Below are 23,188 nucleotides of genomic sequence, written 5' to 3'. Positions count from 1 at the left end.
GGAGGGAGGGAGGAAGGAAGGAAGGAAAGAGGGAAGGAAGGGAAAAAAGGACGAAAGAAAGAAGATAAAGTGTGTGTTTTTCTGTCTTCTCATTTTGCTTATCTTACTGTGATTGGGGTCTCCTTTTTGCAGGCTGTTGGTTCGTAGTTCCTGTGTTTTTTTGGTGTCTCTCCCCAGTGGCTAAGGTTGTTTCAGTGGGTTGTGTAGGCTTCCTGGTGGAGGGGACTTTTGATAGGGATTGCATTGAATCTGTAGATTGCTTTGGTAATACAGTCATTTTCACAATATTGATTCCTCCAATCATGAGAGTTTTTATCATAAACGGGTGTTGAATTTTGTCAAAAGCTTTTTCTGCATCAGTTTAGATGATCATATGATTTTTATTCTTCAAGTTGTTAATATGGTGTTTTCGTATATGGAAGAATCCTTGCAACCCTGGGATAAACCCCACTTGATCATGGTGTACGATCCTTTTATTGTGTTGTTGGATTCTGTTTGCTAGTATTTTTGTTGAGGATTTTTGCATCTATATTCATCAGTGATATTGATTTGTAATTTTCTGTTTTTGTAGTATCTTTGTCTGGTTTTGGTGTCAGGGTGATGGTGGCCTCATAGAATGAGTTTGGGAGTGTTCCTTCCTCTGTAATTTTTTGTAAGAGTTTCAGAAACATGGGTGTTAGCTCTTCTCTAAATGTTTGATAGAATTCACCTGTGAAGCCTTCTCATCCTGGACTTTTGTTTTGTTGGAGGATTTTTAATCACAATTTCATTACTTGTGACTGGTCTGTTCATATTTTCTATTTCTTCCTTGTTCAGTCTTTGAAGGTTATACCTTTCTAAGAATTTGTCCATTTCTTCCAGGTTGTCCATTTTATTGGCATAGAGTTGCTTGTAATAGTCTCTTAGGATGCTTTGTATTTCTGCGGTGTCTGTTGTAACTTCTTTTTCATTTCTACTTCTATGGATTTGAGTCCTCTCCCTCTTTTTCTTGATGAGTCTGGCTAATGGTTTATCAATTTCGTTTATCGTCTCAAAGAACCAGCTTTTAGTTTTATTGATCCTTGCTATTGTTTTCATTGTTTCTGTTTCATTTATTTCTGCTCTGATCTTAATGATTTCTTTCCTTCTCCTAACTTGGGGCTTTGTTCTTCTTTCTCTAGTTCCTTTAGGTGTAAGGTTAGATTTTTTATTTGAGTTGTTTCTTGTTTCTTGTGGTAGGCTTGTATAGCTATCAACTTCCCTCTTAGAACTGCTTTTGGTACACCCCGTAGGTTTTGGATCGTCGTGTTTTCATTGTAATTTGTCTCTAGTTATTTTTTTATTTCCTCTTCGAGTTTTTCAGTGATCTCTTGGTTATTTAGTAATGTATTGTTTAGCCTCCCTGTGTTTGTGTTTTTTACGTTTTTTCCCCTGTAGTTGATTTCTAATCTCATAGTGTTGTGTTCAGAAAAGATGCTTGATATGGTTTCAATTTTCTTAAATTTACTGAGGCTTGATTTGTGACCCAAAATGTGATCTATCCTGGAGAATGTTCCATGTGCACTTGAGAAGAAAGTGTAATCTGCAGGTTTTGGATGGAATGTCCTATAAATATCAATTAAGTCCCTCTGGTCTATTGTGTCATTTAAAGCTTGTGTTTCCTTATTAATTTTCTGTTTGGATGATCTGTCCATTGGTGTAAGTGAGGTGTTAAAGTCCTCCACTATTATTGTGTTAGTATTGATTTCCTCTTTTATAGCTGTTAGCAGTTGCCGTATGTTTTGAAGTGCTCCTATGTTGGGTGCATATATATTCACAATTGTTATATCTTCTTCTCGGATTGATCCCTTGAACATTATGTAGTGTCCTTCCTTGTCTCTTGTAACATTCATTATTTTAAAGTCTATTTTATCTGATATGAGTATTGCTACTCCATCTTCCTTTTGGTTTTTTTTTGTATGGAATATCTTTTTCCATCCTCTCACTTTCAATCTGTATGTGTCCGTAGGTCTGAAGTGGGTCTCTTGTAGACAACATATATATGGGTCTTGTCTTTGTATCCATTCAGCGAGCCTGTGTCTTTTGGTTGGAGCATTTAATCCATTCACATTTAAGGTAATTATCGATATGTATGTTCCTATTACCATTTTCTTAATTGTTATGGGTTTGTTTCTGTGGGTCCTTTTCTTCTCTTGTGTTTCCCACTTGGAGAAGTTCCTTTAGAATTTGTTGTGTAGCTGGTTTGGTGGTGCTGAATTCTCTTAGCTTTTGCTTGTTTGTAAAGCTTTTGATTTCTCCTTCAAAACTGAATGTGATCCTTGCCAAGTAGAGTAATCTTGGTTGTAGGTTCTTCCCTTTCATCACTTTAAATATATCATGCCACTCCTTTCTGGCTTGTAATGTTTCTGCTGAGAAATCAGCTGTTAACCTTATGGGAGTTCCCTTGTATTTTTTTTGTAGTTTTTCCCTTGTTGTTTTCAGTAGTTTTTCTTTTTAATTTTTGTCACTTTGTTTACTGTGTGTCGCGGTGTGTTTCTCTTTGGGTTTATCCTGCCTGGGACTCTCTGTGCTTCCTGGACTTGTGTGGCTATTTCCCTTCCCATGTTAGGGAAGTTTTCAACTATACTCTCTTCAAATATTTTCTTGGGTCCTTTCTCTCTCTCTTCTCCTTCTGGGACCCCTATAATGTGAATATTGTTGTGTTTAATGTTGTCCCTGAGGTCTCTTAGGCTGTCTTCATTTCTTTTCATTCTTTTTTCTTTATTCTGTTCTGCAGCAGTGAATTCCACCATTCTGTCTTCCAGGTCACTTATCTGTTTTTCTGCCTCAGGTACTCTGCTATTGATTCCCTTTAGTGTATTTTTCATTTCAGTTACTGTATTGTTTGTCTCTGTTTGTTTGTTCTTTAATTCTTCAAGGTGTTTGTTCTTTATTTCTACCAGGTGTTTGTTAAACATTTCTTGCATCTTCTCGATCTTTGCCTCCATTCTTTTTCCAGGGTCTTGGATCATCTTTTTTTGTTCCACAGGCTGCAGGATTATAGTTCTTCTCGCTTCTGCTGTCTGCCCTCTGGTGGATGAGGCTATCTAAGAGGCTTGTGCAAGCTTCCTGATTGGAGAGACTGGTGATTGGTAGAGCTGGGTGTTGCTCTAGAGGGCAGAGCTCAGTAAAACTTTAATCCGCTTTTCTGCTGATGGGTGGTGCTATGTTCCCTCCCTGTATATTGTTTGGCCTGAGGCGACCCAACACTGGAGCCTACCTGGCTTTTTGGTCGGGCTAATGGCCGACTCTGGGAGGGCTCATGCCAAGGAGTACTTCCCAGAACTTCTGCTGCCAGTGTCCTCCCCGGAGTGAGCCACAGCCCCCCACCCCCGCTCCCGCCTCTGCAGGAGGCCTTCCAACACTAGCAGGTATGTCTGGGTCAGTCTCCTATGGGGTCACTGCTCCTTCCCCTGGGTTCTAATACGCACACTACTTTGTGTGTGCCCTCCAAGAGTGGAGTCTCTATTTCCTCCAGTTCTGTCAAAGTCTTGCAATCAAATCCCACTAGCCTTCAAAGTCTGATTCTCTAGGAATCCCTCCTCCTGTTGGGAAACCTGACGTGGGGCTCAGAACCTTCACTCCAGTGGGTGGACTTCTGTGGTATAAGTGTTCTCCAGTTTGTGAGTCACCCACCCAGCAATTATGGGATTTGATTTTATTATGATTGCACCCCTCCTACCATCTCACTGTGGCTTCTCCTTTGTCTTTGGATGTGGGGTATCTTTCTTGGTGAGTTCCAGTGTCTTCCTGTCGATGATTGTTCAGCAGTTAGTTGTGATTCTGGTGCTCTCACAAGAGGGAGTGAGTGCACGTCCTTCTACTCTACCATCTTGAACCAGTCTCCTCCTTGTTTCTTATGGCTGAATGATATTCCATTATACACACATACAAACACACACACACACGCACACATACATACACACACAGATGCAGGTATGCAAACACATACCCCACATCTTCTTTATCCATTCATCTGTTGACAGACACTTAGATTGTTTCCGTACATTGTGAATGATGCTGCAGTAAACATAGGAGTGCATATATTTCTTTGATATCCTGTTTTTATTTCCTTTGGATATATACCCAGAAGTGAAATTGCTGGATCATATGGTTGTTCGAATTTAATTTTTTGAGTAACCTCCATACTTATTATTTTCCATAGTGGCTGAACCAACTTGCATTCCCCCCAGCAGTATGCAAGGTTTGCTTTTATCCATGTCCTCACCCATACTTATCTTTTTTATGATAACCATTCTGACAGATGTGCGGAGATATTGCATTGTGGTTTTGACTTGCATTTCCCTGTTGATTAGTGATTTTGAGCATCTTTTCATGTACCTGTTGGCCATTTGTATGTTCTCTTTGTAAAAAATGTCTATTCATTTCCTTTGTCCATTTTTTAATTGAATTATTAATTGTGTATGTTCTTTATATATTTGGGATATAAACTTCTCATTATATATGTGGTTTGCAAATATTTTCTCCCATTCTCTAGGTTGCTTTTTCATCTTTTTGATTATTTCTTTTATTGTGTAGAAGCTTTCTATTTATTTATTTATTTATAAACATCTTTATTGGAGTATAATTGCTTTACAATGGTGTGTTAGTTTCTGCTTTATAACAAAGTGAATCAGTTATACATATACATATGTTGCCATATCCCTTCCCTCTTGCATCTCCCTCCCTCCCACCCTCCCTATCCCACCCCTCTAGGTGGTCACAAAGCACTGAGCTGATCTCCCTGTGTTATGCGGCTGCTTCCCACTAGCTGTCTGTTTTACATTTGGTAGTATATATAAGTCCATGCCACTCTCTCATTTCGTCCCAGCTTACCCTTCCCCCTCCCTGTGTCCTCAAGTCCCTTCTCTATACGCAGAAACTTTTTAGTTTGATGTAGTCCCCCTTATTGATTTTTGCTTTTGTGCTTATACCTTTGGTGTCATCTAAAATATCATTGTCAAGACCAATGTGAAAGAAGAGTTTTGTGATATCCAGTCTTAATGTTTAATCCATCTTGAGTTAATTTTTGTGTGTGGTGTAAGATAGGGGTCCAATTTTATTGTTCTGTATGTGATTATCCAGTTTTCCCAAAACTGTTGAAGAGACGCTATCATTTTCCCATTGAGTGTTCCTGGCTCCTTTATCAAATATTAATTGACTGTAAATGCAGGGGTTTATTTCTGGGCTCTCTATTCTGTTTCATTGGTCTATGTGTCTACTTTTATGCCTGTATCATACTATTTTAATTACTATACCTTTGTAGTATAGTTTGAAATCAGGAAGTGTGATGCCCTCAGCTTTATTTTTCTTTCTCAATAGCTTTGTCTATTTAGGGTCTTTTGTGATTCCATACAAATTTTAGGATTTTTTTTATTTCTGTGAAAAATGCCATTGGAATTTTTATACGGATTGCGTTGTATCTATAGATGACTTTGGGTAGTGTAGACATTTTAACAATATTAATTCTTCTGATCCATGAGCATGGGGCTATCTTTCCATTTGTTTTTGTCTTAAATTCCTGTCATCAAAGTATTGTAGTGTTCATTGTACAGATCTTTCACCTCTTTGGTTAAATTTATTCTTAAGTATTTTATTGCTTTTGATGCTGTTGTGAATGGGATAGTTTTCTTTATTTCTTTTTTAGATGTTTTGTTGTTAGTGTACAGAAAACACAACTGATTTCTGTATGTCGATTTTATATCCTGTAACTTTACTGAATTTGTTGATTAGTTCCAACAGTTTTTTGGTTGAGTCTTTAGGGTTTTCTATATATGAGATCATATCATCTTCAAATAATGACAATTTTACTTCTTCATTTCTGATTTGGATGCCTTTTATTTCTTTGTCTTTCCCAATTGCTTTAGCTAGGACTTCCAGTACTACGTTGAATAAGAGTGGTGAGAGTGAGCACCCTTGTCTTGCTTTAATCTTGCAGGAAAACTTTCAATTTTTCACCACTGAGTAGAATGTTAGCTGTGGGTTTGTTGTATATGGCCTTTATTATGTTGAGGTATGTTCCTTCTATACCAAATTTGTTGAGGGTTTTTAATCATGAAAGTATGAATGCAGCCTCCATCTCAAGTGTCTCTGGGACAATATGGGAGACCAGAAAAACCCTCAGAGGCGGAATAAAGAATGTTATTGTATTTTCTGTTCTGCTGAACGTATTTAAAATGATATCATGTTCATTGATATGATACCAGGGGTAGAGGGAGAAGAAATATACGCATTTATAATGCTGAAGTTGTACTTTCCTTCTTTGTTCCTCAAAGGCAGCCCTGGAGGCATTAGATGAACTGGACCTGTTTGGTGTGAAAGGTGGTCCCCAGTCAGTTATCCATGTCCTAGCTGATGAAGTGCAACACTGCCAGGTAGGAGAATAATGGACAACGTTATAGAAAAATGTATTTTTACTCAGACTCAAATTTAGCATGAGCTTTAGAATAAGCAGAACTGAATGAGAGTACATAATCTGATTTATTACCATGTACCAAAAATGTCTTATCAAGCATCCTATAGAGATAAACCTGATACAGCATGAGCTATAACAGAGATCATAGTGCTGTTCTCTCACCCAAGGTTATAAAGTGATCCTATCACAGTATATGGAATTCTCCACTATTATCGTATCAAGGGTATATGGGCTCTGCTCCTGAGTATCTCCTTTTCTAAATATCCCAAGAGAACAAGAGGTGATCGATTTTGAGTGTTCTTCTTGATAGTGGCTCTGAAACTTTCTCTTGTCCCTGGTTGGCCCTCGGGTTAGATGTTTGGAGATTAGACTGTTTAAGTGGTAAATGCATATCTTCAGTTTTGTTTAGGATTACTCTCTGTATTGAAAGAGTAAGGTTCTTGTCATTGACAAGATGGCCTTTCTTGTCTTCTTCAAACCTTGATTAGATACCCATGGTGTTCTAGTGAATACAGTCTCACCTTCTAATTTTAAAAATGCAAAATTTTCCATGGAAAAGATAAATTTCAGGGATATAGGAGCTAAGCCTTCCACATCTTGCTTCCCAGCAGCTACATTTTATCTTTATGCTTAGATAGTTGCTAATGGAGCAACAGCATTATGGGTGGGATAATGATGTTAGAGTATTCTTTATCCATTAGCAGCTGCTTAAGAATCAGGATTAGGAGGCACTGAGAGCAGGATTAAGACAAGGGATGATTTATAGAAGTAGTCTTCTAAGCTTTCACTATTAAATCATTTTTAGATTTTCAACTGAATGATCCTCTTCAACATACATCTTTTGAAACTAAAGCTAATAACTTTATAATGCTGAGTTATTTACTAATGTGCCACCTTTGACTTCCTTTCTTTTAGTCTATCCTTAATTCGATACTCCCCCGGGCTTCAACATCCAAAGAGGTTGATGCTAGTCTACTTTCAGTTATTTCCTTCCCAGCCTTTGCAGTAGAGGATAATCAGTTGGTGGAGCTCACAAAACAGGAAATCATCACTAAGCTTCAGGTATGTCCATATGTGCCTTTCTTTCCTTTAAGCTCTAATTTTAAGGCTAAATTAGTATCTTTGTGAGTCTTGAATATGACCTATGTTGGTGATTTAACCAAGTGATCAGGGTTAACATCACCAGTAATAAGATGTACTGACATCATGTACGCCCTGATACGGTGCACTGAGAAGCGCACAACACCTCCGTGATGTCCTTCCCAGGAATGCGGTACCTCAATCTAATCATGAGAAAACATCAGACAAAACCAAATCGAGAGGCATTCTACAAAGTAACTGACAGACACTCTGCAAAAATGTCAAGATGATGAAAAACAGGGAAGGACTGAGGAACCATCACAGATTAGAAGAGACTAAGGAGACATGCCAGCTAAATGCAGTGGTATCCTAAATTGGATACTGGAACAGAAAAAAGCATCAGTGGAAAAACTGATGAAATCCAAATAAGTTCTATACTTTGGTTAATAGTGTTGTACCAAGGTTAATTTTTTGGTTTTGGTAAATTTTCTGTGGTTATTTAAGATGTTAATATTAGGGGACAGTGGTTGAAGGATATACAGGGACTCTGTACTGTTTTGGGAACTCTTCTGTAAGTCTCAGATTATCTCAAAATTTTTAAACTGTGTTTTCTTTTTTAAAAAAACTGTGGTCTCTTATGAATTGTGTGAGCAGGACTGCATAGATTAGTAATTGGGCTGTCACAGACTTATCCTATGGTGGAAAGCCATGGAGAAGATAAAATAAAAACACTGCTTTAGGGAAGAGCCTGCAACTTAGCCCTCGCTTGAAATCACATTGCTGAAATCACTTTCTGCTGCTGGACTGATATCAGGGTTTTTTAAAATTATTTTTTAAGTATCATGTCTCTATTGATGATAGGTTGGCACATGTAGCTGTTGCAAAGGATACATTTCTGATTAATTATATTGCTGTACCAATGTTCATTCTTCTGGCTTGTTTCCTCTGCATTCCCAGGGTCGTTATGGTTGCTGTCGCTTTCTACGAGATGGATATAAAACTCCTAAAGAGGTAGGTTTGTTTTCCCCAAAATGAGTCCAAGGTAGGATGGTCACTACTGCAGCCTCATTCAGAGAAAATACCTCATTCAGAGAAAATACTTACCTCATTAATGGTACTTCAAATAATCACTAAATAGGATAACAATAACTGATGTTTGCTACCTTTGTTAGGATTAATTGCCAGGTTTTGCTTGTGAGCCCTTCTGGATTAAATAAAATAGAGGAAGGTGTAGTCCTTCCACCTCTTGAAGTTGGTTAGTTTCAGGAAAGAGCTACTGATGGATGCTTAAGTCAGTGGATGAAAATTTCGGCAGAAACAGATTATTTACATAGTCTCAAAATATTCCCCCCCAAATATTTAATTATTACAAAGGGAAAAATCTTTCTGTCAGTAGATCCTTTTGGATCCCTTCCACCTTTTGCAGTTGGTTAGTTCCAAACAGTACTTGATCTTGAAAAGTTAACTTCCTTTTGTTCCACTTGTCAAAAGTTCTCCTTGGAAATATCAATGGAGAAAATTTAGTATTATTAAAAGGGAATGAATGGTTGGTAACCACTTTCATTGACAATGTAAATATAGTTTAAGGCTCAGGTTTGCTGGTTGAGAGCCATTATATATTTTTTTAAATTACCGAGCTCAAACTCTTCTGGTTTACTTCCTGTCTTCCATTTTATTCTTTAAGCCTTTTGACCTCTGCCCCTACCAATCTATTAAAATTGTGCTCTGAAATATCATCATGATCTCCTAAGTAAGCAATCCAGTAGCCTTTTCTCAGTCCTTATTCTCCTTGACTTCTCTGTAGTACATCACTATTACCTACCCCTACATTTTCTTGAAATTCTTTTCCTATTTTAACTTCCACAACTCTACACCATCTTAATTTTTCTCCTCTTTCTGTCCTCCCTCACCAAATTCAGCGTTTACCAAGATTCTGTTCTTAGGCTGCTTGTTCATTATATATAGGTACTACATCCATAATTTGTGATTCGTGTGTCACCTCTATAAGGATGATTCCCAAACCCTCATCTCTCGCTGTCCTTCTGAACATTTCTATTTGTATGTTCTGCTGCTACCTCAAACTTAACAAGTACAAAACCAAACTCAGGCTTATTACAAATTAGTCTCACTTCCTCATACACCTGCCTGTAGTATCATTATTATACCAGTTCTGCTAGTTAGAATCACATGACAAAAGTACTTGCTAAAGGAGGGGAGTGTGTATGTGCTCTGCCTTCTCTGAAACAAACTATCAGTGGTGAAAGGCTGTGTTGTAATACCTCTGAACTAAAGATATAGTCTGACCTTGGAGTGATAAGACAGACTTTGTTTATTGTGTTTTTACCAGGATCCCAATCGTCTGTACTATGAACCAGCTGAGCTGAAGTTATTTGAAAACATTGAGTGTGAATGGCCATTGTTCTGGACATACTTTATCCTTGATGGGGTATTTAGTGGGAATGCAGAACAGGTAATGCACTGGGGAAAGAGCTTTTTAGCAGATTGTTATTATGTCTTCCTCTTTCAGTTAATGACTGTGCTGACCCTGTGTCCAAATGGAAGTCTTCCCTAATAGGGAGGAGACAGAGTTATCTTCTAGAGACTAGTAGTTGAGGGCACATGTTAAAGAGTTAGAAGACCTGGATATTGCTATCACTCAGACTTGACTTTTAATAAATATAGAAAGCAGAATAGCAAGTCCTGTATACTTGCCTTAATCATCAGAGGTACTTGAATTTACCTCCTGACTTTGTATGTCTTTTTTTTTAATAAATCTTGGAAATGATATTCTGACTTTAGCAAAAACAAACAAAAAACAAAACAACCACCCACTTATACCCTGTCCTCACCCCCCAAAATACAGTCATCATTGCTTTTTGAGCTACATGAATAAAGCAGTTTAGAAACCATTGTTGGAAAACAGTGAGACTGGACAATTTAATCAAGTTAGTTTAATGTCAGGCATTCTGCAAATTGGCTATGTTCTAAACTTGGACATAAATCCAACACATTTGGAAGTCGTTTATACTTGGCTACATAAATACAGTTTTGTGTAATTTGAATACTTTGGCCAGTAGTAATCTGTAACTGCCAATATGAGTTTAAATAATAGGGGTACACCAAAGTTTCAGGGGCACAAAGTGCTGTTTTACTCTAAGCTTTATATAGAGTATCCTTATTTGAGCAAGAAGTAAGATAAGCGATAATAGAGATACCTGCCCTATTTTGAGCACCCTATTTTTTTAAACCAAACTTTTAAAAAATATTTATTATTTATTTATTTATTCATTTTGGCTGCTCTGGGTCTTAGTTATGGCACGCAGGATCTTCATTGTGGCATGTTTAGTTGGTGGCATGCGGGCTTCTTAGTTGCGGCATGTGGGCTTCGGCATGCAGATTCTTGGTTGGATCATGCATGTGGGATCTAGTTCCCTGACCAGAGATCGAACCTGGGGCCTCTGCATGGGGAGCACAGAGTCTTACCCACTGGACCACCAGGGAAGTCCCTTGACCACCCTATTTTGATTCTACCATTTTTCTCAGTCCTTCTCAAATTCCACAGAATTGTTTCTCAAAAACTGTGCTTGCTCAAAGAAAGATTTATTTATTAAATGTCCCAACTAAGTACAAAGCATATTCAGGTGTTTTGAACTCTCAGGGGAAAAAAGGAGCTGGAAGGCCTGGATTCTTTTTTATTCTTCTTTTTTCCTGGCTTTGCTGCTGACCACTGAGTAGTCCAAGTACTGTCATTGACTTCTTCAGTTTCTCTGTAAAGGCATACCTCAGAGGTATGCAGGTTCAGTTCCAGAGCAGCACAAATATTGCAAATATCTCAATAAAGCAAGTCATATGAAATTTTTTGGTTTCCCAGTGCATATAAAAGTTATGTTTACACTACATTCTGTTAAGTGTGCAATAGCAGTATGTCTAAAAAAACAATGTACATACCTTAGTTAAAAATATTTTATTGCTGAAAAATGCTAACCATCATCTGAGCCTTCCATGGGTCATAATCTTTTTGCTGGTACATGCTTTGAAATACTTCCAGAATTCCTAGAAATGTGACACAGAGACACAAAATGAGCAAATGCTGTTGGAACAATGATGCCAGTAGACTTGCTCAACACAGGGTTGCTGCAAACCTTCAATTTGTAAAACAAACAAAAAGCAGTATCTGTGAAGCACAATAAAGCAAAGTGCAATAAAACAAGGTATGCCTGTACATATGATGAGAATAGTTTTTCTTTCTTCATTGAAGAAGTGGATAGCCCTAAAATTCTTTGACTTTCACAGATGAAGACATATGATAAGTGCATGGTACAGTCAATTTGGCTATAATGAGACACATAGGTGTTCCCTAAAAATCACCATGCTCTGCATATTTGAGAAGTAAAAACTATAGGGCTTATGGGAAAATGTGGTTGGGGAAAACACTTAAAAAGTTTGTCAGAAATACATACAAAATGATAGGAACCTAATAAAAACAGTACCACAGATAGGCATTAATGGCTTTAACACATTCATTCATTACTCTTTCAAAAATTGTATTCTGAGAAAATTATTTCAAGGGCGGCATACATTTAGGTACAACGCTGCTCATCACTGTTACATTCATACAAATTAAGTCTGGTGGTAATTTAAATGTTCAACAAGAATGAAATGTTAAATTAGAGATCATGTGTATAAAATATGCTGCTATTAAAATGTGTATTAAAATTTAATATCATGGTTTAAAATTCGGATTAACTTTTATACTTCAAATATAATTTTATATTAGTGTTTGGTTTTCTCATAATTGAAAAAAAACAGTACCACAGCCTTATACATGTTAAATGGTTAAGAAATATATAAATACCACAAAGATACGGCACTTGTACCTTGAAAAACACCTGAAGTTTTCTTGTGGATATGTGCAACCATGTTCCTACCACCTCACTTGCAGGGCTCCCGTGCACACCACCCTACATGCCAGAGGAAGAGAGGAAAAGAGAGATAGCATAAGAGAAAAGAAAAAAAAAGAATATCAAACAGAGAGGGAAAATTTAAAAAATAGGGCAAGGAGGGAATAGAAGGGGAAATTAAATAGAAGGGAAGGCACAGAGCCATGCAGCCAAGTCGGCCATGAGAAGGGAGCAGCTCGGGAGTGGTAGGAGAGTTATCTGAAATTGGATGGAAAGTTGTAACACCACATGTGGATGGGTTGTGGTTCATGGTTCTGAGGTGTGTGCATCTGTGTGTGTTGTGTATTCTTACACGACTCAGTTCAGCTGAGTGCCTTCTCAGGTTGAAATTGTGCATAAGCAGATGTGAAATTCATGTTATGCTCAAATTGTTCTGTAATATATCAAATGCATTGGAACAAATTTGTGTTTTCAAAACAACTATCATAGCAGAACTGACTATATAGTTTTTCCACCATAAATTATAGTGGGGTTTTTTTGCTTTTTATTTATTACTAATCTACAGCAAATTGTTAAGCAAAAAAATGTAAACTTGATCATAATAGAAACTTAATTTGACAGGGAAAATACAGTTTTAAAAGCAATTACGTGTAAAGTCAAGAAGCTGTACTCAGTGTAGTACACAGTGGGTAGAAGCATGTACGTGGAGGCAGGCTGACTTGGACTCAAATCTGGGCTCATCCTTGCACTCGCTGTATGATCTTTCAGAAGCTCATAACCTCCTTGAGCCTTAATTTCCCTGTAAAAAGGCTTTAATTACAGACACCTGGATGGTTATTAAAATTAAATTTATTCATCAGCAGAACAGGAATAAAGATGCAGATGTAGAGAATGGACTTGAGGACATGGGGAGGGGGAAGGGTAAGCTGGGATGAAGTGAGAGAGTGGCATTGACATATATACACTACCAAATGTAAACTAGATAGCTAGTGGGAGGCAGCCACATAGCACAGGGAGATCAGCTCAGTGCTTTGTGACCACCTAGAGGGGTGTGATAGGGAGGGTGGGAGGGACACGCAAGAGGGAGGGGATATGAGGATATATGTATACATATAGCTGATTCACTTTGTTATATAACAGAAACTAACACAACATTGTAAAGCAATTATACTCCAATAAAGATGTTAAAAAAATTAAATGCGTTAAAAGTATGCAAAACTCCTAGCATAGTATCTGGCCTCCATCAGCATTTAGTAAATACTACTTCCCTTTCTTTCCTTTCACTAGGTGAATATACCCCTTTGAAATAGGACCTTCTTTGGCTACAACCCTCCCCTAGATCCCCAAAGGGAACTCTGAATTTTGTTCCCCTTTTCTTTTCTCTACAGGTTCAAGAATACAGAGAGGCTCTTGAAGCAGTCCTCATCAAAGGCAAAAATGGAGTCCCACTTCTGCCGGAGCTGTACAGTGTTCCTCCTGACAAGGTAAGCTGGACGGTGCCATAACATGGAGCTGGGAGAAAAGGAGCAGCACCTCAAAAGGACTGCCTTATTTGAGTCAAATAATTTTTAATCTTCTGATTTTAATGTTCTAAAGTCTTTCTTTAGGTATAGAACAATTAAAATATGATTTTATTCCTTTGAAAGTATATTTATAAAGCAGACTCAGTTATGGCACTGTTACTGGGCAAGACGAGGGCAAGATCAAATCTTATAGAGGTAGTTTCACGGGTGTTTATTTGTCCTCAAACTCATTAAGATGCATATGTTAAATATGTATGGCCTTTCTATATGTCAGCCAAACCTCAATTTAAAAAAATAAAATGAGTTGTTCAGAGATTGATTTTTAAAAAAATCAAACTTTAAGGTTGAGAATGATGTAGAGATCAGTAAGCCGAACTAGAGTGATGTTCTGTGTGAACTCTCAGTATTTGATATTTTCTGCTTTGAGGCTAGTTATCTGGGATTAATTGAGTAGATCAGGCTTGGAAAATGAAGTATGTCTCAATTTTCTCAAAATGCCAGTTCAAATTACCATTGTTCCTCTTCTCCATTGCAAAAGAGCATTAGCCGGGGGAGAGATGCAATATTCCATGCTGGTGGGGATGAGTGGACTAAGTTCCTAGCAACATCAGCAGCATAACCTGAGAGCTTGTTAGAAATGCAGATTTCAGGCCTTTCCCCACATCTACTCAGTAAGAATATGCCATTGGACAAGATCCTCAGGTAGGGTGTATCCATGTACAGTTAGAGGAGCACTGCCCTAGACTGTAGTCATAGTGCTTGACTTTTCAGTGCATTGCATATATGACTGTTTTATAGAGTATGAATCACAATCCAGACTCGGGCTTTTTGTTGTCTAGTATTTTAAACCTTCTATTCTTTTTTTTAATTAATTGATTTATTTATTTATTTTTGGCTGCATTGGGTCTTCATTGCTGTGCATTGGCTTCCTCTAGTAGTTGTGGTGAGCGGGGGCCACTCTTTGTTGCGGTGCATGGGCTTCTCATTGCGGTGGCTTCTCTTGTTGTGGAGCACAGGCTCTAGGAGCACGAGCTTCAGTAGTTGCGGCACACGGGCTCAGTAGTTGTGGCTCACTGGCTCTCGAGTGCAGGCTCAGTAGTTGTGGCGCATGGGCTTAGTTGCTCCGCAGCATGTGGGATCTTCCTGGACCAGGTGTTGAACCTGTGTCCCCCGCATTGGCAGGCAGATTCTTAACCACTGCACCATCAGGGAAGCCCTAAACCTTCTATTCTTTTCCTTTATCTCTTTATTTATTTATTTAGGTTGATGAAGAATATCAAAATCCTCACACTGTGGACCGAGTCCCCATGGGCAAACTGCCTCATATGTGGGGTCAGTCTCTATACATCTTAGGAAGCTTGATGGCAGAGGTAAGGGGAAACTTCAAGGCTCTTCCATTTTTCTGCTTTAGTCACCATAACAATCAGATTTGTGAGTAGCTCATTAAATCTGAAGGATATATCTTTTGCCTTTTGTATTCTGCCTTATCTTAGAGTGAGAGCATGGCCAGTCCTTGGCAAAAATCTTTCCCTCTGGCAACCATGTCTGTCATGCTTGCCCAGGGGTTCCTGCCTTGGTACTGTACTTGAAGTTGCTCTGGGATCAGACCCTAGATAGTTCCTTTTCAAAACGCCCCCTAGTGCCTGTCTGGTAACTGCGAATGCAATTGTGCTTGGATAGTAATGACTTATAATGGATTTAAGTGCTAACTTTTCCAAGCAACATAATGTTTCATTCTTTAATTAAATAAACTGATAAGATAATTTTAGGTACCATGACAAGTGTTTGGGAGCATCATAGTTTTTTATTTGTTTGTTTGTTGATAAGGGGCCCTTTAAATGTTCCTTATATTAAACTCTGTTGAGACAGCTCTTAATGAAGCACTTTGGAATTTCTTAGTTTACGTCAGCTTATTTGTGACATTTTGAACCATAAGAAGGGTTCCCTTTCTCAAAGTTTTCCAGTTTTACTGACAAATCTATTTCCCCATTATAAGTTATTATATAAGGTAAGCTATAACCCAGGCTCCTAGAGGATCTAGGATGGGACTTAGCTTTCCTTTCTGAGCCATACTCTTCGACCTGTTTATGTATAACTGTTTACTTTCTGGAGCTGTTTTTATTTGTTTTGTTTTGTTTGTCCCAGTTTTATTGAGATGTAATTGACATATCACTGAGTTTCAAGCGTACAGCATAAAGTTTATCTTTAGTTGACATTATTATAAATGTAGCAATAATGGGCAGAATGATTTGTTTAAAATAATCCTTACCTGGTGACTTTCTCATTCAATTAGAATAAATTAATGCTATGAAAAAATGAGGAGATGAATGGTATTCTTAAGGGCTGAGTGGGTGAGTTCATCGCATTTCATCAAAGACAGAAACTCAGGTCAAGTCAAAAGATATCTGCTAAGCAGAAATCATAGCAAGCATATGCGTAAATAGGAAAGCAACAGGACTAATGACTTAAATTATTGATTAGAAGCATTGTGATCTGATTGTCTAATCATGTGCATCCAGAGAAAGTGGAGGTATAACTAGAAAACTTTCTGTTTATCTTTTATACCCCATCTATTTCCAAAAAAATGATTTTTGGCAGCCACTAGAAATTAACTCCAGATAAAATTAATTTGGATGTGAATCCAGGAGTTCAAACATTTTCATACAGTAAAGGTATTTGTTTCCTTTCCATACATGCCTCTCACATGTTATGGTACAGGGTTTTGGCACTGGTATGTTGTTTCTCCTCAAACATTAGCTTTTTTGGAGATATAGTAATCTGTCTTTTTATGGTTTTTCTTTAGGGATTTTTAGCTCCTGGAGAAATTGACCCCCTGAATCGCAGGTTTTCTACTGTACCAAAGCCAGATGTTGTGGTTCAAGGTATGTATTCTTATTCCCAGCAGCAGAAATTTTACATTAAAGGTCTGGTTTGGGCCAGTAAATGATGACTTTATTCTTTATGATGTACTTTGTTAGGCTTCAAAATGTATAGTATAAACTTGACTCTGTTTGGTTTCAAGATTTCTGTTAATCTTAATCATGAACAAATGCTTAACAAAGGATGTTATCTGATTCTCTTAATACTTCTTATTTCTGGAAACTCTTTTCTTTTCACCATGATGATATTATAGCCTTCTGATTATCTCTGCTTTTGTTCTGAGCATTCCTTCTGTGCTTTTTCTACTAGTATTTCTTTCTTCTCATATCCTCCTAATGGTTGTGTACTTAGTCTTATACTCTTGTCTTCCTGTATTTATACCCTGCATGTGTTTGCTAGGGCTGCCTCCTCCATAATACATTTGCTTCCATGGCTCCAACTATTACCTCTTTAGAGAGTACTCCAAATCTTTATTTTTTGTTCCTAGCAATCAACTTAAATTTTGAGGTTATCTACTCTATGCAAAACACTGGGCTAAGCTGTATAAACGTTTTAAGAAGTCTAGTCCCAATATATATACACAACATTTTCATCACTTATACTTCAAATGCAAAACTGACCTTTTTTTGTCTCCATCCTATTCTTTTACCTCTCCCAAGAAAAGCAAACCTTGCCACCTTCCTTAACTCTCTCAATGACATCACTATTATGCTACTCTCCTAGGGTAGAAAACTCCAGGTGATTTTTGACTCCCCAGAAACACTATCCAATGTGGTACTAGCTCCTCCTGAGAAGCTCCTCTGAAATGTCTCCACTTCAACCCCAACCTCCATTGGAGTTGATTCTATATAGAAAATAATCCTTAGTATTTTCTAAACCTTCTTATACTTGGCATCCTATGTGGTAGGATAGGATAAAGGTAGTCATAAAGGTAGTCTTTGCTTATCAATGTACAGGCATATTTCATTTTATTGTGCTTCACTTTATTGTGCTTTGCAAATATTGTGTTTTTTACAAATTGAAGGTCTGTGGCAACCTTGTGTCAAGCAAGTCTCTTGGCACCATTTTTCCAAGAGCATTTGCTTACTTCGTGTCTCTGTCACATTTTATAATTCTAGCAATACTTCAAGCTTTTTCATTATTATTATAGTAATCTGTGATCAGTGATCTTTGATGTTACTACTATGACTCATTGAAGGCTCAGATGATTGTTAGCATTTTTTAATAATAAAGTATTTTTTGTTTTGTTTTTTCTTTTTGTGGTACGCGGGCCTCTCACCACTGTGGCCTCTCCCATTGCGGAGCGCAGGCTCAGCGGCCATGGCTCATGGGCCCAGCCGCTCCGCGGCATGTGGGATCCTCCTGGACCGGGGCACGAACCCGTGTCCCCTGCATCTGCAGGCGGACTCCCAACCACTGCGCCACCAGGGAAGCCCAATAATAAAGTATTTTTAATTGAGGCGTTTACATTGTTTTTTTGGATACAATGCTGTTGCACACTTAACAGACTAAAATATAGTGTAAACATAACTCTTTTCATTTGGTTTTATTTATTTTTTGGGCCAGTAAATGATGACTTTATTCTTTATGATGTACTTTGTTAGGCTTCAAAATGTATAGTATAAACTTGACTCTGTTTGGTTTCAAGATTTCTGTTAATCTTAATCATGAACAAATGCTTAACAAAGGATGTTATCTGATTCTCTTAATACTTCTTATTTCTGGAAACTCTTTTCTTTTCACCATGATGATATTATAGCCTTCTGATTATCTCTGCTTTTGTTCTGAGCATTCCTTCTGTGCTTTTTCTACTAGTATTTCTTTCTTCTCATATCCTCCTAATGGTTGTGTACTTAGTCTTATACTCTTGTCTTCCTGTATTTATACCCTGCATGTGTTTGCTAGGGCTGCCTCCTCCATAATACATTTGCTTCCATGGCTCCAACTATTACCTCTTTAGAGAGTACTCCAAATCTTTATTTTTTGTTCCTAGCAATCAACTTAAATTTTGAGGTTATCTACTCTATGCAAAACACTGGGCTAAGCTGTATAAACGTTTTAAGAAGTCTAGTCCCAATATATATACACAACATTTTCATCACTTATACTTCAAATGCAAAACTGACCTTTTTTTGTCTCCATCCTATTCTTTTACCTCTCCCAAGAAAAGCAAACCTTGCCACCTTCCTTAACTCTCTCAATGACATCACTATTATGCTACTCTCCTAGGGTAGAAAACTCCAGGTGATTTTTGACTCCCCAGAAACACTATCCAATGTGGTACTAGCTCCTCCTGAGAAGCTCCTCTGAAATGTCTCCACTTCAACCCCAACCTCCATTGGAGTTGATTCTATATAGAAAATAATCCTTAGTATTTTCTAAACCTTCTTATACTTGGCATCCTATGTGGTAGGATAGGATAAAGGTAGTCATAAAGGTAGTCTTTGCTTATCAATGTACAGGCATATTTCATTTTATTGTGCTTCACTTTATTGTGCTTTGCAAATATTGTGTTTTTTACAAATTGAAGGTCTGTGGCAACCTTGTGTCAAGCAAGTCTCTTGGCACCATTTTTCCAAGAGCATTTGCTTACTTCGTGTCTCTGTCACATTTTATAATTCTAGCAATACTTCAAGCTTTTTCATTATTATTATAGTAATCTGTGATCAGTGATCTTTGATGTTACTACTATGACTCATTGAAGGCTCAGATGATTGTTAGCATTTTTTAATAATAAAGTATTTTTTGTTTTGTTTTTTCTTTTTGTGGTACGCGGGCCTCTCACCACTGTGGCCTCTCCCATTGCGGAGCGCAGGCTCAGCGGCCATGGCTCATGGGCCCAGCCGCTCCGCGGCATGTGGGATCCTCCTGGACCGGGGCACGAACCCGTGTCCCCTGCATCTGCAGGCGGACTCCCAACCACTGCGCCACCAGGGAAGCCCAATAATAAAGTATTTTTAATTGAGGCGTTTACATTGTTTTTTTGGATACAATGCTGTTGCACACTTAACAGACTAAAATATAGTGTAAACATAACTCTTTTCATTTGGTTTTATTTATTTTTTAATTGAGCTATAGTTAATTTGCAGTGTTGTGTTAGTTTCAAGTGTACAGCAAAGTGATTCAGTTGTGTGTATGTGTGTGTGTGTATATATATATATACATATATATATTCTTTTTTTATATATATATATTCTTTTTCAGATTCTTTTCCATTATAGGTTACTACAAGATATTGAGTATAGTTCCTTGTGCTATACAGTAGATCCTTGCTGTTTACCTATTAATATTTTATATATAGTAGTGTGTATATGTTAATCCCAAACTCCTAATTTATCTACCCCTGCCACCTTGCTACCCCTTTTGGTAACCATAAGTTTGTTTTCTATAAGCATAACTTTTATATGCACTGGGAAACTAAAAATTTGTGTGACTCGCTTTATCTTTATACTCGCTTTACTGCAGTGGTCTGGAACCAAACCTGCAACATCTCTGAGGTATTCCTGTACATAGCGAACGTTATATAAAAGACCATTACTCTTCCCCTCCCATGAGAAAGCTTGTTCTCCTTTGAGACTTATGCCATCTGGCTATATTGGTCTCCTGGTTACTCTCATTCATTCATTAGAGACTTTGAGGCTTGGCTCATAGCCTTCCTCTTCTTCCCCAATTCCTACCATAGTACTAGATTTCAGCATCAGAGTAAGTGCCATCTAATATTTTAGCCTCAAAATTCTTGGATATCTAGAACCCTAGTGACCCTTCCCTCTGCCTCTACTCCACTCACTTTTAGAATGAAACTTTAGAACTGTTTCACCTCAGATATTCCATTCCCAGAAGTCCCAATCACCAGTCATAACTGCATATTATTTCAGTTTTCTTCCCTCCAACCCATTACACTTGTGTCTATTTTCTCCCCTACCTTTCGGTTGGTCATATAAATCTCTTAATTACCAGCACAACAAACTTCTGCTACACCCACCAGAAAAATCACAGCCCCAGATCAGTTTTACTTTCTATATTTTCTGATCCTATACCTGGCCTGCTAAAATCTTCTAGAAAAAAAAAATCACACAAATGAGCAGAGTGGTAGCATTGTAAATCCACAGTCTCCAGCTTAACTAGGCCTACAGTGCCTCCTGTCAGTCCTTGTTCTTATTGTTAGTCAGCATTTTCATTCTCCTCAACTATTCCACACGTTCTCTGTTTTCAACCCCACTGCTTGTTTTCAACCTCATTCTTGGCCTGCTACTTTATGCTGGGTAAGCTTAATGTTTTGATCTTTGTCAATTTCCCAACCCCCCCACTACAGTCTTACTTATATCTTCACCCAGCCTTGCCTCCTTTTCTTGAGTCTCAGAAAAGCTGTCTTTTCTCCTCTTCAGCACCAACTCTCCTTCTGATGCTTGATCCTATCCTCTTCCCTAGCCTTCATAGAAACCTACTCTTTCCTATCTTCAAACTCTTCTCTGTTGGTTCTGATTTTTAATACATTGACATGTTCATCTCCCTCTAGTTATCCTATCCTTCCTTTCTCATCCAAACTTCCACTTCTTTACATTTCATTCATTCTGCATTCATTTACAACTAGCTTATCATTCCTCTGAAAGTGATTTTGCTTAAGTTATTGCCAAACTCGGTAGATATTTTTCAATCCACTTCTTAGAGGATCTTTCTGTTTCATTTGTTGTTTATGTTTCTGGAAACTCTTAACTCACATGTCTTCTGTGATACCATACTCCCTTGGCTCTCCTTCAACCTAAGTTTTGTACTTTTCTGTCTCATTCTGGGTTTCCTCTTCTTCCCCTTGCCCCTTAACTGTTGGTATTTCTGGGAGTTTTGTCCGTAGCCCACTGCTCTCATTATTCAGAATATTTGTTATTGTCTCTCAGCTTCCTCCCATTCCTCACCTTTTCCCTTTTCCTGCCTCCTAACTTCTCCCCTCTCAGAAGATGACCTCACCTCCTATACCATAGAGAACATATAAGCCATGAGACAAGAACCCCTCACTCCCGCCCCCAGGCTTTTTCATCATCTGCCCATATCTTATATGTTGAAATTTCTCAAGGTTATATTCTAGGTCCTTTTCTCTTCTTTTCTATATATTCTCCTTGACCCATCTCTTTCTATGCTAATGACTCCTGAATATATCACATTCACTTTAAACTCAACATGTCCAAAATTAATCAGCTGCACTCTCCTAGTTCTACATCATCTGTGCCTGCTTTTCTCCCTATTTGCCTATGTCAGTAAATGGCACACTTTTCTCTCAGTTACACAAATAAACACATGAAGAATCATTCTCGGTATCTCTCCCTCTCTCATCTCCTACATTCAGTTAACAAGTCCCAATTTCTTTACCTTCTAAATAATTCATAAATCCATCTAGTTTATACAGTACCAATGTCATGATCCTAATCTAAGTAGTCAGCATCTCTTCCTTGCATTAATGCAATAACTTTTGAAGTGGTCTCCCTGTCTTCAGTGTAGGTCCACTACAGTATATCAGCTTATTCTTTAATCATCAACATGAATATGTTCTTTTTAAGACGGAGATCTGGATATGCTATTCCCCTGATTACAACTCTGCAGGGGCTTCCCATTGCAAACTTTCTTAACATGGCTTACAAGGCTCTTTATGATCTGCTCCCTGACCCCACCTTCAGTGTCATTTCTCACCACTGCCGCTTCACACTCCATGTTCCTACTATAAAGAACTTTTTATTATTCCTAGATCTGCCTTGTTCTCTGTTGCCCTTGAGCCTTTGTCTATGCTATTTCTTTTGTCTGGAACAGCTTCTCCCTTAGTTTTACCTTCACTTTTACCAGAATAACTCCTATTCAGCTCTCTAGCAAGACTCAGTGTCAATGTCATTTTCTCCAAGGATCATGTCTATCTTTGTATCCCTAGCATATGGCAATACCTAGCACATAGGTGGTACCAAATAAGCATTTTCTACATACTTGATAAAACATAAACAAAAAGCTGAGTTGTTGGGGTTGAAAGTAGTCCTGGGACCCCAGAGTGTTGTTCATTTGCCTCTCCTTTAGTCCCCTTTACTCCTGCTACCAACTGCATTGCCCTCTGCAGAACCCTGAGGCTCGGGAGAATGCAATTTGGAAATCATTACCCAAGGATAAAATACAAGTTCCTTAAAGTGACACACATGCTCTCCATGACGATCTAACCCCTATTTGCCTTTCCAGATTCATTTTGTTGGTGGTTGGTGGGGGGGTTGTTTGTTTTTTGTGTGTTTTTTTCCACTGTGCAAGGTGTTTCATGCTACAGCAATATGGAAATGTATGTAGTCCCCACCCCATCTCTTACACACACACACACACACACACACAAACACACACACAAGCACACA

The 23,188-nt window shown here is 38.0% G+C and overlaps 1 protein-coding gene across 1 annotated transcript in view; it reads left to right on the top strand.

Moving 5' to 3' along the window:
* Window positions 1-6,293: 6,293 nt before the first annotated feature.
* PHKA1 (phosphorylase kinase regulatory subunit alpha 1) overlaps window positions 6,294-23,188 on the top strand; it is a gene marked incomplete at its 5' end in the record, with an annotated part of 100,349 nt that continues 83,454 nt past the window's right edge. Inside the window, 7 exons of the mRNA XM_024732982.1 lie at window positions 6,294-6,392; window positions 7,349-7,495; window positions 8,471-8,524; window positions 9,861-9,983; window positions 13,803-13,898; window positions 15,200-15,307; window positions 16,741-16,819. Coding sequence (XP_024588750.1) covers window positions 6,294-6,392; window positions 7,349-7,495; window positions 8,471-8,524; window positions 9,861-9,983; window positions 13,803-13,898; window positions 15,200-15,307; window positions 16,741-16,819 — 706 coding nt within the window. The remainder of the gene's footprint in view (window positions 6,393-7,348; window positions 7,496-8,470; window positions 8,525-9,860; window positions 9,984-13,802; window positions 13,899-15,199; window positions 15,308-16,740; window positions 16,820-23,188) is intronic.

This window comes from Neophocaena asiaeorientalis, unplaced genomic scaffold (genome assembly GCF_003031525.2).
Source record: "Neophocaena asiaeorientalis asiaeorientalis breed wild unplaced genomic scaffold, Neophocaena_asiaeorientalis_V1.1 scaffold1075, whole genome shotgun sequence".
In the NCBI taxonomy this organism is placed as follows: Eukaryota; Metazoa; Chordata; class Mammalia; order Artiodactyla; family Phocoenidae; genus Neophocaena; species Neophocaena asiaeorientalis.
Note: the sequence above shows the minus strand (reverse complement) of the source record. Positions and strands in the feature narration are given on the sequence as shown.